Source organism: Oncorhynchus kisutch, linkage group LG28, assembly GCF_002021735.2.
Source record: "Oncorhynchus kisutch isolate 150728-3 linkage group LG28, Okis_V2, whole genome shotgun sequence".
NCBI classification, from domain to species: Eukaryota; Metazoa; Chordata; class Actinopteri; order Salmoniformes; family Salmonidae; genus Oncorhynchus; species Oncorhynchus kisutch.
Window position 1 is genome coordinate 27,447,518 of NC_034201.2, and position 15,874 is coordinate 27,463,391.

The 15,874-nt window shown below is 42.1% G+C and overlaps 1 protein-coding gene across 6 annotated transcripts in view; it reads right to left on the minus strand.

Moving 5' to 3' along the window:
• The window catches only part of LOC109872772 (ubiquitin carboxyl-terminal hydrolase 28), a 33,204-nt gene extending 22,485 nt beyond the window's left edge, over nucleotides 1-10,719 (minus strand). For 2 of the 6 annotated variants that reach the window (XM_020464096.2, XM_020464094.2), the window contains exons 1-8: nucleotides 10,497-10,674; nucleotides 7,743-7,817; nucleotides 6,922-7,045; nucleotides 6,738-6,819; nucleotides 6,220-6,382; nucleotides 4,602-4,688; nucleotides 4,038-4,196; nucleotides 3,850-3,920 (exon numbers count right to left, since the gene is read on the minus strand). In XM_020464096.2, coding sequence (XP_020319685.1) covers nucleotides 3,850-3,920; nucleotides 4,038-4,196; nucleotides 4,602-4,688; nucleotides 6,220-6,382; nucleotides 6,738-6,819; nucleotides 6,922-7,045; nucleotides 7,743-7,817; nucleotides 10,497-10,544 — 809 coding nt within the window. In that variant the 5' untranslated portion in view covers nucleotides 10,545-10,674. Of the gene's footprint in view, nucleotides 1-3,849; nucleotides 3,921-4,037; nucleotides 4,197-4,601; nucleotides 4,689-6,219; nucleotides 6,383-6,737; nucleotides 6,820-6,921; nucleotides 7,046-7,742; nucleotides 7,818-10,496 lie in introns of all 6 variants that reach the window. The other 4 variants (XM_031807441.1, XM_020464095.2, XM_020464098.2 and 1 more) reach the window with 4 other exon arrangements.
• Nucleotides 10,720-15,874: the final 5,155 nt, after the last annotated feature.

The window sequence follows — 15,874 nt, forward strand, 5'->3', positions numbered from 1 at the left end:
ATCTGATTTCCTGTACTTCAAGACACAAATAATACTGGTATAGTAATAAGAATACTTATTATATGTTCAGTACTGGAATGTCAAATAGCTTAACAAATTACCATAGCTATGGTATCTTAGTTAGCTACAGGGGAGCACCTTTGGTTTTAGAAATTTGGGGGGACACACACACACATATATATATATATATATATATATATATATATAAATAAAACACACACACACACACACACACACACACACACATACATAGAGTACCAGCCAAAAGTTTGAACACACCTACTCATTTAAGGGTTTTTCTACATTGTAAAATAACAGTGAAGACATCAAAACTATGAAATAACACATATGGAATCATGTAGTAAACCAAAAAGTTTTTTAAAAAATCTAAATATATTTGAGATGAGATTTTTTTGATGACAGCTTTGCACACTCTTGGAATTCTCTCAACCAGCTTTTCCAACCGTCTTAAAGTAGTTCCCACATATGCTGTGCACTTGTTGGCTGCTTTTCCTTCACTCTGCGATCCAACTCATCCCAAACAATCTCAATTGGGTTGAGGTCGGGTGATTATGGAGGCCAGGTCATCTGATGCATCACTCCATCACTCTCCTTCTTGGTCAAATAGCCCTTACACAGCCTGGAGGTGTTGGGTCATTGTCCTGCTGAAAAACAAATTATAGCTCCACTAAGCGCAAACCAGATAGGCGCAAACCAGATAGGCGTATCACTGCAGAATGTTGGGGTAGCAATGCTGATTAAGTGTCCTGGAATTCTAAATAAATCACCTACAGTGTCACCAGCAAAGCATCCCCACACCATCACACCTCCTCCATGCTTCAAGGTGGGAACTACACATGTGGATATCACCCGTTCACCTACTCTGCGTCTCACAAAGACACAGCGGTTGGAACCAAAAATAAAATAAATCTGACCAAAGGACAGATTTCCACCGGTCTAATGTCCATTGCTCTAGTTTCTTGGCCCAAGAAAGTCTCTTCTTATTGGTGTCCTTTAGTAGTGGTTTCTTTGCGGCAAGTCGACCATGAAGGCCTGACTCACACAAATTCCTCTGAACAGTTGAGATGTTGAAATGTGTCTGTCCGTGAATAATATTAAAAACATTTTAGGTTGCAATTTGACTTTAATGGACTATTATCCTCTGAGCAGAGGTAACTCTGGGCCTTTCTTTCCTGTGGCGGTCCTCACGAGAGCCAGTTTCATCATAGCGCTTGATGGTTTTTGCGACTGCACTTGAAGATACATTCAAAGTTCTTGAAATGGTCCGGATTGACTGACCTTCATTTCTTAAAGTAATGATGGACTGTCATTTCTCTTTGCTTATTTGAGCTCTTCTTGCCATAATATGGACATAGTATTTTACCAAATAGGGCTATCTTCTGTATACCAACCCTACCTTGTCACAACACAACTGATTGGCTCAAACGCATTAAGTAAAGCAATTCCACAAATTAACAAAACACACCTGTTCATTGAAATGAATGTGTTATTTCATTTCATTAACTTCTACAACATAGAAAATAGTAAAAATAAAGAAAAACCCATGAATGAGTAGATGTGTCCAAACTTTTGACTGGTACTGTGTACACACACACACACAGTGGGGCAAAAAAATATTTAGTCAGCCACCAATTGTGCAAGTTCTCCCACTTAAAAAGATGAGAGAGGTCTGTAATTTTCATCATAGGTACACTTCAACTATGACAGACAAAATGAGAGAAAAAAAATCCTGAAAATCATATTGTAGGATTTTTAATGAATTTGCAAATTATGGTGGAAAATAAGTATTTGGTCAACAACAAAAGTTTCTCAAAACTTTGTTATATACCCTTTGTTGGCAATGACAGAGGTCAAACGTTTTCTGTAAGTCTTCACAAGGTTTTCACACACTGTTGCTGGTATTTTGGCCCATTCCTCCATGCAGATCTCCTCTAGAGCAGTGATGTTTTGGGGCTATTGCTGGGCAACACGGACTTTCAACTCCCTCCAAAGATTTTCTATGGGGTTGATCTCTGGAGACTGGCTAGGCCACTCCAGGACCATGAATTGCTTCTTACGAAGCCACTCCATCGTTGCCCGGGCGGTGGGTTTGGGATCCTTGTCATGCTGAAAGACCCTTGCTGATGAAAGGAGGTTTTCACTCAAAATCTCACGATACATGGCCCCATTCATTCTTTCCTTTACACGGATCAGTTGTCCTGGTCCCTTTGCAGAAAAACAGCCCCAAAGCATGATGTTTCCACCCCCATGCTTCACAGTAGGTATGGTGTTCTTTGGATGCAACTCAGCATTCTTTGTCCTCCAAACACAACGAATTGAGTTTTTACCAAAAAGTTATATTTTGGTTTCATCTGACCATATGACATTCTCCCAATCTTCTTCTGGATCATCCAAATGCTCTCTAGCAAACTTCAGACGGGCCTGGACATGTACTGGCTTAAGCAGGGGGACACGTTTGGCACTGCAGGATTTGAGTCCCTGGCGGCGTAGTGTGTTACTGATGGTAGGCTTTGTTACTTTGGTCCCAGCTATCTGCAGGTCATTCACTAGGTCCCCCCGTGTGGTTCTGGGATTTTTACTCACCATTCTTGTGATCATTTTGACCCCACGGGGTGAGATCTTGCGTAGAGCCCCAGATCGAGGGAGATTATCAGTGGTCTTGTATGTCTTCCATTTCCTAATAATTGCTCCCACAGTTGATTTCTTCAAACCAAGCTGCTTACCTATTGCAGATTCAGGTCTTCCCAGCCTGGTGCAGGTCTACAATTTTGTTTCTGGTGTCCTTTGACAGCTCTTTGGTCTTGGCCATAGTAGAGTTTGGAGTGTGACTGTTTGAGGTTGTGGACAGGTGTCTTTTATACTGATAAGTTCAAACAGGTGCCATTAATACAGGTAACGAGTGGAGGACAGAGGAGCCTCTTAAAGAAGTTACAGGTCTGTAACCCCTTTGTGAGAGCCAGAAATCTTGCTTGTTTGTAGGTGACCAAATAATTATTTTCCACCATAATTTGCAAATACATTTCATAAAAAATCCTACAATGTGATTTTCTGGATTTTCTTTCTCATTTTGTCTGTCACAGTTGAAGTGTACCTATGATGAAAATTACAGGCCTCTCTCATCTTTTTAAGTGGGAGAACTTGCACAATTGGTGGCTGACTAAATACTTTTTTGCCCCACTGTGTGTGTGTGTGTGTGTGTGTGTGTGTGTGTGTGTGTGTGTGTGTGTGTGTGTGTATATACATAAATAAAACTCATTAAAAAAATACATGTCCTTGCACTGTCAACTGCGTTTACTTTCAGCAAACTTAACATGTGTAAATATTTGTATGAACATAACAAGATTCAACAACAGACATAAACTGAACAAGTTCCACAGGCATGTGACTGGCAGAAATTGAATAATGTGTCCCTGAACAAGGGGGGGGGGGGGGGGGGGTCAAAATCAAAAGTAACAGTCAGTATCTGGTGTGGCCACCAGCTGCATTAAGTACTGCTGTGCATCATCTCCTCCTCATGGACTGCACCAGATTTGCCAGTTCTTGCTGTGAGATGCTACCACACTCTTCCTTTTTAAATCCCGTCTGATAACCACTCCAAACAGCCTACCCAACCGCTCGGAGGCGTATACATGTTCCTAAAGCACACAGGTGCCTCGTGTTGTATCACATTCCAATTATAAAACTGAGTGGGACAAAAAGTTAATTTCAGAATGTGGGGGTGATATCCCCCCCCCCCCCTTCCCCAGTGAAATGTGCGCCCCTGGTTAGCTATGACAATAAATGTGTTTTCATACAGAACTGACTGTTGGGATAAAATCCTTGACTTACTTTCCATTAGCAGCCAGCTGAAAGGCATCTTCAAGCCAGTCAAGGAGTTTGTGGGTGAACTCACTCACATCCTAGAATGAACACATCTGAAATGAACATATTTGTATGCAAAGCAGTTGATGTAAAGGGGTGGCCATGACCCTGGTGTGTGTGTGTGTGCGCATTGACAAGTGTGTATGCGCGTATACCTGTTGGACCTCAGTGTGTACCTGTTGGGCCTCACTGGATCGGAAAGCATCTCTCAAAAGCTCTACGGCAGCAGACGGGTCCACAAACCTGCGAGTGGAGCCCACCATGAGAGCAAAGAGACAGCGCAGCTCCTGCATGAAGGCTATGTTCCTCTTGTCCTGAGAACACATGCATATGTTAGGCTTCTCTTACTTCACATAGCTGCACTGGAAAACTTGGGCAACACTTTACTGTTTTCAACAATATATCTTCATATGCAGAGGAGTCCATATAACCTTGTACTTACACTTAATAACTTTCATGAACCTTTCTTATAAACGTGTATACATTTTGTATAACATTTGATTATAACATGTAGCCTACACTGTTTATAAATGGTTTATCAATGCTTCTTCATGGAAGTTACTATTAAGTGTTAACCACTATCTTTATGCACAATGTATAATTTTGTAGTCTAGTTTCCCCTCTAACATCAGCCAGATATCCACTGACTCTTCAGCCTCTGGGACCCAAAGGTCCAGTCTCTGTTCCTCAGGGCTCCTGGCTCTCCATTGGACACTCACCGAGTGGCTCTTACACTTCTCCAGGATTCGCTCAGACAGGCAGTAGTTAAGTACCAATCTGCGGAACACTGGCAGGTGGAACAGGGACTGAAATAAGAGACAAAGATGAGATAGAGTGACGGAAAGGTGACCTGTCTTTTCGTGTGTAAAAATGTCATTGTCGAGGATACTTATGGAGGTTTTAAACACACGAGAGTCACAGTTAAGCAAACAAAAAAGTTAAGGTAACTGTATTGTATGAGACCAGGTGATGGTAATTTTCCTCTCATAACAAGACGAATAAATGAGATAATCTTCTCTTTATATTAGTGACAAGACTGGTGAGCCATAGTGAGTTTTATTGCTAACTCTGTAACATGTACAACACAAAATAATGGAGCCTTTTGTGCAGTTTTGAAGAGACAACAATATACCCACGTTTTTGATCGCATTAGGCCTATGTGTCTTCAACTTTCTCGTTTCCCTGAAACTTAATTACAGATTATCACAATCTTACTGTAAAGCGTACCACACCAGATACCACAGAAATATGAGTACACAGGCACATGCAGTCATACATTGAGTCTCAATCAGATAACTACTTTCTATGGGTAAATTGTGATGGAAAGAGTCAAATAAAAGGAGGGATTTAAAATGGAACAACTTCAAATGACTTCTCAGCCACTCAAAATGTATGCATGCATTGCTATCCCCTGATGATATTTCCTTTGGGTTTTTAGTGCTTTAAATCGATGTGGCGCATATCTTAACGAAATTAAGACAAATGAGCATTCCCATTTGGCCTAATCTACCGATATAAACAAATTTCAGTCCAGGCGGCAGAGTTCATCACTTGCTCTATCATCACAACACTGCACTATTTAATTACCCTTACAGTCTATCAATATCAATGAAGGCTTGAATTTCAGCAGAGCCACCTGATAGGCCCAGCTAAATTTAGTCTGGAATGGACTCTTAATAGAATTATTGCACCAAGAAGCTTTTGTGTTTGGAAAGTAAAAACCCTTACCCCACCACTGCCCCTCATCTTTCCCCATCCTCCTGGTATTACCGACAACTCAATTTAACACAAATTTGGCTTGATTGTGTGGTAACAGGTTGAAAATAAATCTTCTCCCTCTGTTTGCCAGAAGTCGACATCGTTCAGCAAATTGGACGGAAAACATGTGTTTGGAGCCTTCTCGCCTAGTGGTAATATTTTGAACCGATTCACACCAGAAGTCTTGAAAGGTTTTGAAAACTTAAGAGAGGTTCTAAACATGGTCATCACATATACAGCAATTAGGAGGTGGTGCAGAAAGTCAAGGCCGTATTATAGAGACCAAAGGAGTCCAAGGGATTCTGCAGATTCTGCTAAATTCAAATACAACCTTTACTGTACGACATCAACCTTAGTAACAGCCAGGACCTGACTGGTGATACAACAGGTGGTCTTAAATGGCAAAGCATTAACAAGGTCCACAGTACAAACCCCAAATGTTACACTTATCTTTTTAGCCTGTTCATATCACTGGCACAATTCTCTTTTTCTGTGCATATTCTTTAATATTTTAAAGATCAAGCTCCAGAGCAGACACTTAATAACTGTGCATTAGTGTATATATTGTGTGTGCCTCACCTGTATGACAGCACTGAACCAGCAGGTGTTGCCCACATTGCGGATGCCCACGGGCCACTCCTCCTTACGGATCCAGTCTGCAGGGCTGCAGCTCTCTCCTTGGGCCTCGCAGCGCTTCCTCTTCACCCGTGCAGCGCTGTCCTCCACACTGGCCTCCAGTGCCCTGGAACACATCAAAACATGCCACTCATCAACTGTAGACAATGGTCTGATTGATAATTTCACCTGGGTTGTGTTCATTAGGCACCAAATGGAAGAAAACTGACAAAAATGGGGAGGGAATCCAATAAGAAAGGCACATTTTTATTTTCTGTTTCAAAACATTTTCTGTTGCTTGCTCTTATGAACAAGACCCTGGTTTTCCTTTTTTGTTGATGTTATCTATTTCTCATAATGTACTTCTGTGTTCACTTCAGATATTATAACCTTTTAATTCAGAGATGACTCTCAATTGGTTACTTCATTCAGCAAGAAAACAGCAAGCAAAGGGGAAATGGTGAGGTACTGGACGACTATACCTGTTGAGCTCTCTCTCCTCTGCCTGGGATTCTTGCAAGCTGAGCTCAATGGCTGTCTGAAGGTCATCTTTAGGAGGAGCACCTGAGGACAAACATTGGGAAACAAACGATATTCTATGTTCATCACAAGACCCTCAGTATTTTGCTCCTTTCCTTAGACTTTCCTTCCCAACTTCCGGCCTACCTTTCTGGGCCCCCCAGACCTCCCTGTTGACTTCTGTGTCTGGTGTGTCCTCAGTCCCCTGGCCCTCCTCTGGCGGCTGTGTAGTCAGCAGCCCAACAGCATGGCTAATGTCCCCCTGACTGGCCTGGTATCAGAGAGATAAGAGTAGGCATTACAATGTGTCCTTTCCAATAACTCCCTGGCCTGGTGCCAGTCTGTTTCTGATTTTGATGATAACTCTGACAAAGGACAGAGCAGCTAAAGCAGAGAAACTGGCACCGAGGCAACTACCCCTAACCTTAAGTTTGACCTCTACGTGATAGAGTCCTTCTAAAGGATTTGTTCCGGGGACTAAGCCCATGAAAGAGCCGGCTGACAAAGATGTCTGACAATATAATTTATTTTGCCTTTTTAAGTACGTAAGTCGCTGAGAACTCTTTTGCAACAACGACCTGAAATCTTCATCGCTCAAATGTACAATATGCAGGTTTTCCCTCCATCTAGTTCATGCTCATTGACTAATGGTGTTGGCATGACATAATCTCACTGTTGCCTTCTTAGACACTACATCATTGGTCTCTGACATTGCCTACAGCTAATGTCATGTCAGAATACAATTAATCAAATATCAAATCAAGTAGACATGTGGTAATAAAAACTTTTGTTCCCTAAGTGTCTTCAAGACCTACCTTGAAGTAGGCCTGGACCACCAAGAAGAAATCAATCAACTTTGAGAGGGCTTAGGTTACTGTCTATCTAGCCACAATATGACAACGTTATACAGATTAAGCAGGCAGAACCGAAGCCTATCTGCCTGTTTGTCCACAGTGTTTGGTACTCACGTTTAGGGCCCTGAGGAGGATCTGTGGGTCTTGGATGCCAGTGATCTCCCTCAGCTGGTTGATCAGCATCAGGCTCTGAGGAGTGAAAAATGCCAATGAAGAACAAAAGGCTTTCCATTAACCTGTTGCTTGGGTGAAAATAGTCTCTACAACAAAGGTATGCAATTATTCATATGACCTTCCTGGCAAGATTGGAAAGAGTACACGTTCTAGATGTTATTTTTCCAGTCCTTCACTTTAAACCGATTAGCGTGACAGAGTATTGCTGAGTAATAATTACTTAGATTAGCTTTGAAGCCCATTTATTACAATTTTATTTTTTCTCTCCGGGGCTAGGTTGACCAGGCTGGTCTCATAGATTAGACGTAGAATAGTACATCTGGTACATTCAAATAAGTATGATGTGTTATGTTTGGTATGGTTACATAAGATAGAAGGTTACTTAAGGCAAAAGCAAAAATCAGGGTGGTTGATCGGGTGTATAACGCAAACGTCTAGCAACCCAAAGTTTGAGCGTTCGAATCTCATCATGGACAACTTTAGCATTTTAGCTAATTATCTACTTTGCAACAACATAGCATGTTAGCTAACCCGTCCCCTAACTTTAACCCTTTAACCTATGTGGAAGGACCACCAGAGGGCAGGCTGGTCCCACAGATAGTAGCCCAGCCCGGCATGTGAGTCAAGGTGATCAGAGGCAATTAAGCACAGCTGACGGCACTAATGACTTATTCTTTCTCCTACAAGAGAGAGGAGGGAACAGACTGGAGGAAGAAAAGTGTTTGCTTCTACAAAGGAGAGGACGTACAGTTGAAGTTGGAAGTTTACATACACCTCAGCCAAATACATTTCAACTAAGTTTTTCACAATTCCTGACATTTAATCATAGTAAAAATCCCTGTCTTAGGTCAGTTAGGATCACCACTTTATTTTAAGAATGAAATGTCAGAATAAATGGTAGAGAGAATTATATATTTCAGCTTTTATTTCTTTCATCACATTCCCAGTGGGTCAGAAGTTTACATACACTCAATTAGTATTTGGTAGCATTGCCATTAAATTGTTTAACTTGGGTCAAACGTTCGGGTAGCCTTCCACAAGTTTCCCACAATAATTTGGGTGAATTTTGGCCCATTTCTCCTACCAGACCTGGTGCAACTGAGTCAGGTTTGTCGGCCTCCTTGCTCGCACACAGTTTTCAGTTCTGCCCACACATTTTCTATGGGTTTGAGGTCAGGGCTTTGTGATGGCCACTCCAATACCTTGACTTTGTTGTCCTTAAGCCCTTTTGCCTCAACTTTGGAAGTATGCTTGGGGTCATTGTTCATTTGGAAGACTCATTTGCGACCAAGCTTTCAATTCCTGACTGATGTCTTGAGATGTTGCTTCAATATATCCACATAATTGTCCTACCTCATGACGCCATCTATTTTGTGAAGTGCACCAGTCCCTCCTGCAGCAAAGCCCCCCCCACAACATGATGCTGCCACCCCAGTGCTTCATGGTTGGGATGGTTTTCTTCAGATTGCAAGCCTCCCCCTTTTTCCTCCAAACATAACGATGGTCATTATGGCCAAAACAGTTCTATTCGTGTTTCATCAGACCAGAGGACATTTCTCCAAAAAGGACAATATTTGTTCACATGTTAGTCTGGCTTTTTCTATGGCGGTTTTGGAGCAGTGGCTTCTTCCTTGCTGAGCGGCCTTCTTCCTTGCTGAGTGGCCTTTCAGGTTGTTCTGGGATTGATTTGCACTTTTGGCACCAAAGTACGTTCATCTCTAGGAGACCGAACGCGTCTCCTTCCTGAGTGGTATGACGGACATGTATACCTAATACAATGCAACTAAAAGTATTCCTAACCAGCCGTAGCTTTGAAGTGATACACCAGATCAATAGTGGCTAAACAGTTCAAATAATATGGGCCAGCTAAGAGGAGTGAGTCTATATAAAGCCCTCACCCCCATAACAGCAGGTGGACATGTCAGGGTAATAGTGTGAAGGCAGCCAGACACACAGACCTGGGACCATACAGACTTATATGGAGAGCTGGGGTCTATCTTAGCCTCTTGGTCAGCCTCTATTTTGGGCCCTGACATGGATAGCTAGCACCTCTGTTTATCATTCCACTCGCCATGCCACCAGGGTTTGAGTGACAAAGGCAGTGGGTGTTTCTCTGACACACACAAAAAGCCACCACAGACCCTGGACACAGATGAATGTAGATAGACATTAATTGTGGAGAAAAATACAGTTATCTTCATGCTATAAAATGGGACATGTTTTTAAAGATTAACTATAAACAAATCAAAGCGGATGGATGTGTCCAGTTAAGACACTGGTCTATATGACAAGAAACTGTGGGTATGCATGTTGTTGTAGTGGTTTTGACAGATGACCTTTCTCTGATTACTGTTGTTATTGCAAAGATTGATAGACAATAACACAACTATTTTGCCAACTGGTTGTCGTGATACGTTGAACGAGACAAAATGTCAAACATCTTTGCAGGACAGGATACGTAGTGACAACAGTTCCGAAACACAGAATTCCCCACACGAGGTAATTGAAGCAACTGTTTCATTGACTGTTTCACTGAGGAATAAGGTCGTGTCGTGATATATAATTTAGTGTCTGTCCACACAGAAAATGTAGGCTGTAACGTTATGTGTTCTGGTTGCGTTAGTTAACAATCTCATGCAAGGTTAGAGTTTTTGAAATGTCACTTGTCATTCCACTCTGTTACTTAGTGCTCACCGAATTCGTTGAGTTTTCCCCATGTTCACTCTGTTGTTCAACTCTCATGGCAGCAAAACCCGAATTTCTTGTTTATTTCCACAAATGCCTTCAGCCCGACTTCGGAGTCAAACCAACTCCATCTGTCAAACAGCCACACACAAGCAAAGAAGAGTGGTATCCTTGCCTGTCCAAAAAACGGGCGCGTGCAAGCGACGTGTGTGCGCGCGGTTACGTCTGATACAGTATATCAGCACAAGGATGAACTGTTATGAAGTATGTTCACCTATAGGCAAGCTGCAGGGGCATCATTTCAGCTAAATCTAGGATATGACAGAGTGACCGGACGGTGGGGGGATTGAGTGAGTGTTTCCTCCAAAACATTTTTTTGAAAGCTGAAGCTCATTTATTGCATTTTTACACAATTTAAAACGCAAAAACAAGAAAAAAAACGCAAAAACAAGAAAAAAAAGTACTCTACATTATCCTCGTAGCTGCTGTAGCTTCATTTACATTAGTCAACATGGGACATAACAGCCTACCAACAGGTCACACAGCAATTAATTATCTGCTACACACTAGCTCAGCATCATGATTAAAAACTCTAGTTTAGTAAATCAATCAGCAGTTAGATAGCCTAACTAGCCATCTACAGCCATTATCCAGCTATGCGCTGGCGCAGTGGCGACCCGTGATTTTTGGTTGTTGCCTGTTCTGCATGTTATTCTGGCATTAATACGTGTCCCATATCAGTTTGCAAATAATGTAAAGAATAATTTTTATTGAGTTAATAAAGCCGCATACACATATGGTCTCTTTTTTTGCTTTCTTGAGTAAGGCAGCTCCAAATTGCAGGTGTTTCAGTTTAGCTCAGTGATTTCTGTCGTGGAGGGGCAGCCAGTGGATAATAAAGAGCATAGGGGTTAGTAATCTTCTCTAGTTGTGCCGTGATTGGCTCAGTGTTCTGTCATTTATGGGGAAAGTACGTCACCGCAAAATCTACAGCGAGAGCTAGAAAGTTCAGCCCCCTTGGGTGCTGCCATAAATTTACATTAGAAGTGCCCATCCGAGAATGCTCAATGTCATTGACCACAGGTAAGATGACATCGAATCGTTATATCTGCCGTAGCTTTGATTGGACTGATCATACTTTCAAAATCTTAGCGAGCAAGCTAGACAAGCAGTCATCATCATGAATCACGTCAACAATCTACTGGCAAATCCTTTTCAATCCTTGTAATGTGAAGATCTCTTAAATGACTTCCTCGCCTGGTTCACCAACTACTTCTCAGACAGAGTTCAGTGTGTCAAATCGGAGGGCCTGTTGTCCGGACCTCTGGCAGTCTCTATGGGGGTGCCACAGGGTTCAATTCTCGGGCCTAGTCTTTTCTCTATACATCAATGATGTCGCTCTTGCTGCTGGTGATTCTCTGATCCACCTCTATGTAGAGACACCATTCTGTATACGTCTGGCCCTTCTTTGGACATTGTGTTAACAAACCTCCAGACGGGCTTCAATGCCGTACAACTCTCCTTCCGTGGCCTCCAACTGCTCTTAGTAAAACTAAATGCATGCTCTTCAACCGATCGCTGCCCGCACCTGCCCGCCCGTCTAGCATCAATATTCTGGACAGTTCTGACTTAGAATATGTGGACAACTACAAATACCTAGGTGTCTGGTTAGACTGTGAACTCTCCTTCCAGACTCACATTAAGCATCTCCAATCCAAAATGACATCTAGAATCAGCTTTATATTTCGCAATAAAGCAACCTTCACTCATGCTGCCAAACATACCCTCGTAAAACTGACTATCCTACCGATCCTTGACTTCGGCGATGTCATTTGCAAAATAGCCTCCAACACTCTACTCAGAAAATTGGATGCATGCAGTCTATCACAGTGCCATCCATTTTGTCACCAAAGCCCCATATACTACCCACCACTGCGACCTGTATGCTCTCGTTGGCTGGCCCTCGCTTCATATTCGTCGCGAAACCCACTGGCTCCAGGTCATCTATAAGTCTTTGCTAGGTAAAGCCCAGCCTTATCTCAGCTCACTGGTCACCATAGCAGCACCCACCCGTAGCACGCTCTCCAGCAGGTATATTTCACCGGTCACCCCCAAAGCCAACTCCTCGTTTGGCCGCCTTTCCTTCCAGTTCTCTGCCGTCAATGACTGGAACGTATTGCAAAAATCACTGAAGTTGGAGACTCATATCTCCCTCACTAACTTTAAGCATCAGCTGTCAGAGCAGCTTACAGATCATTGCACCTGTACATAGCCCATCTGTAATTAGCCCACACAACTACCTCATCCCCATATTGTTATTTTTGTTTTACTCCTTTGCACCCCAGTATCTCTACTTGCACATTCGTCTTCTGCACATCTATCACTCCAGTGTTTAATTGCTAAATTGTAATTATTTCGCCAATATGGCCTATTTATTGCCTTACCTCCCTATCTTGCTTCATTTGCACACACTGTATATAGACTTTTTTTATTGTGTTATTGACTGTACGTTTGTTTATTCCATGTGTAACTCTGTGTTGTTTGTGTCACACTGCTTTGCTTTATCTTGGCCAGGTGGCAGTTGCAAATGAGAACTTGTTCTCAATTGGCCTAACTGGTTAAATAAAGGTGAAATAAATTTTTTTTAAATAGATCAATTATAGATAAAACAAATCGGTGCTCATCGGCCATTTTCTTGGCACTAAACATTACACAACAAGTTGGAAATTGCAAATTTAACAATGAGTGGTTTGGAAAGGAATCGGTGGCTAACTGCAAACGTTGCAAAGCAATCACTATTTTGCTTCCCCTGCTATTCGGTGGAGAGGGTGGGTGGTCCAAGTCTGGGTTTAAGGGGCTCTTTTCCAAGCTTAAAATGATAAACATTCACATGAAACGCCATGGGCCAGAAAAGGTTGAATATATTGGCCATGCTGTTAATCCAGCATGACTTCTGCCACCTTCAAAACATCTGGGAAATCTCAGACTTCAATGAGTTCAGGACAACTGGGAACTCTTGAAAAAAATCGATTTCAGACTGTGAAAATACGTTTTTAACGGTCATCCAACTCGGAATTCCAAGTTGGGCTTCTTTCTAGAGCTCCGATCTTAAAAACCACTGATGTCATGATTCAACCTTGTTTTTTCTGAGTTCCCTGTTGTCTTGAAAGCCCCATAAATCCAGAAAATGCCAGACTTTGATGACAAAAGTTTTATGAAAACATTTGTCCACAAGAAGGACCGACGCACCACCTTCCTATTCAAGTGAGCACAGCACAACAGTGAGTCCAAAAATGTATGTAATATGCCAGGGAGATATGTATATTGTAGCTAAGAAAGTAATACTAAGTGTACAGTATGTTAGTAGCCCATGTGCCTTTCCCTTTCCCCCTCATAACTTAGCCTGCTGTTCTGACTTGGTGGTGCACAAGTAGCCTATAGCCTGTTTTAGAGAAATGTAATCATTGAATATTGTAAGAGCTTTCATTGTCTGCTTATATGCACCCTTTATTTATCCTACGGTTCTGACTTGATGTACCGGGAGAATACTGTATGAATGGCCCCTGTTCTGAATTCTGTAGCTATACATTTCAAAAGTGCTGAACAAATAATTATATTGACTACGTCCGTCTTAGCTTGCTCATTAATATCTTAAACGAAATGACGGATTGCCTCTCATTCGCTCATCGTTCCCTTATGCCATAGTTTTTACATCTCAATTGTCCTTAGAAACCACATTTGTTTAAGCAGGTCAGCAATATCAGCTATGTTTTTTAAAAAGGCAGTAAATGAGTCTGAATTAACTTTTTCGCTGCCAGACAAGGCTCCACTCATAGCCAGGTGAAGTGGTGGTAAGGATTCCTTCCATGGCGCTAAAAGAAAACCCTGCTGATGGGACAACTTTTTGTAGACCCTAACAGTTTGTGGGCATCGTTTCAAATCAAATGAAATCAAATTCTATTTGTCACATGCACCGAATACAACAAGTCCTTAACCAACAATGCAGTTTTAAGGAAATACCCCCAAAAAGTAGGAGATAGGAAAAACTAATAATTAAAGAGCAGCAGTAAATAACAATAGCGGGGTTATATACAGGGGGTACCGGTACAGAGTCAATGTGCGGGGGCACCGGCGTCAAGGTAATTGAGGTAATATGTAGGTAAAGTTGTTAAAGTGACTATGCATAGATAATAACAGAGAGTAGTAGCAACGTAGGGGAGGGCAATGCAAATAGTCTGGGTAGCCATTTGATTAGCTGTTCAGGAGTCTTATGGCTTGGGCTTAGAGGCTGTTTAGAAGCCTCTTTGACCTAGACCTGTCCAGGTGTGAGTGCAATAGGACTAGCATCATCTGTTGGTGCGGTATACAAATTGGAGTGGGTCTAGGGGTTCTGGGATAATGGTGTTGACCAGCCTTTCAAAGCACTTCATGGCTACAGACATGAGTGCTACCGGCTGTTAGACATTTAGGCAGGTTACCTTAGTGTTCTTGGGCACAGGGACTATGGTGGTCTGCTTGAAACATGTTGGTATTACAGACTCAGACAGGGAGTGGTTGAAAATGTCAGTGAAGACACTTGCCATTTGGTCAGTGCATGCTCAAAGTACACGTCCTGGTAATTCGTCTGGCCCTGCTGCCTTGTGAATGTTGACCTGTTTAAAGATCTTACTCATATTGGCTGCTGAGAGCGTGACCACACAGTCATCTGGAACAGCTGAGGCTCTCATGCATGCTTCAGTGTTACTTGCCTCGAAGCGAGCATAGAAGTTATTTTGCTCATCTGGTAGGCTTGTGTCACTGGGCAGCTCTCGGTTGTGCTTCCCTTTGCAGTCTGTGATAGTTTGCATGCCACATCCGACGAGCGTCGGAGCCGGTGTAGTATGATTCGATCTTAGTCCCGTATTGACGCTTTGCCTGTTTTATGGTTTGTCGGTGGGCATAGCGGGATTTCTTATGTACACTATAATGGTTTGTCACCTTTATAGTGCAATTAATGTGTTATTTAGTGTTGTGTTATGGCTTCGCTGGCATGCATCCCCACATTTCTTTTTGAGTTTGCCCCTCTGAGATTTACATGCTAAAATTGCCACTGTGCTGGCAGCTGTCTCAGAGCATTTCATATTATTTTGTACATACATTTGAGACACTCCATTTAGTATGATATGTTACGTTTCGTATAGTATGTATTAATTTGTGGATGTTTATCACCCATATTGTATGATATGTTAAGAATTACAATTCGTATTATGTGTTACAAATTTGCAAAATGACAATATGTTACGAATTTACAAAGTGAATGATATGCTAATGTTAGCTAGGCTAAGGGTTAGGGGTTAAGGTTAGGGTTAAGTTTTAGGAGTTAAAGTAAGGGTTAGGGTTGGAGGGTT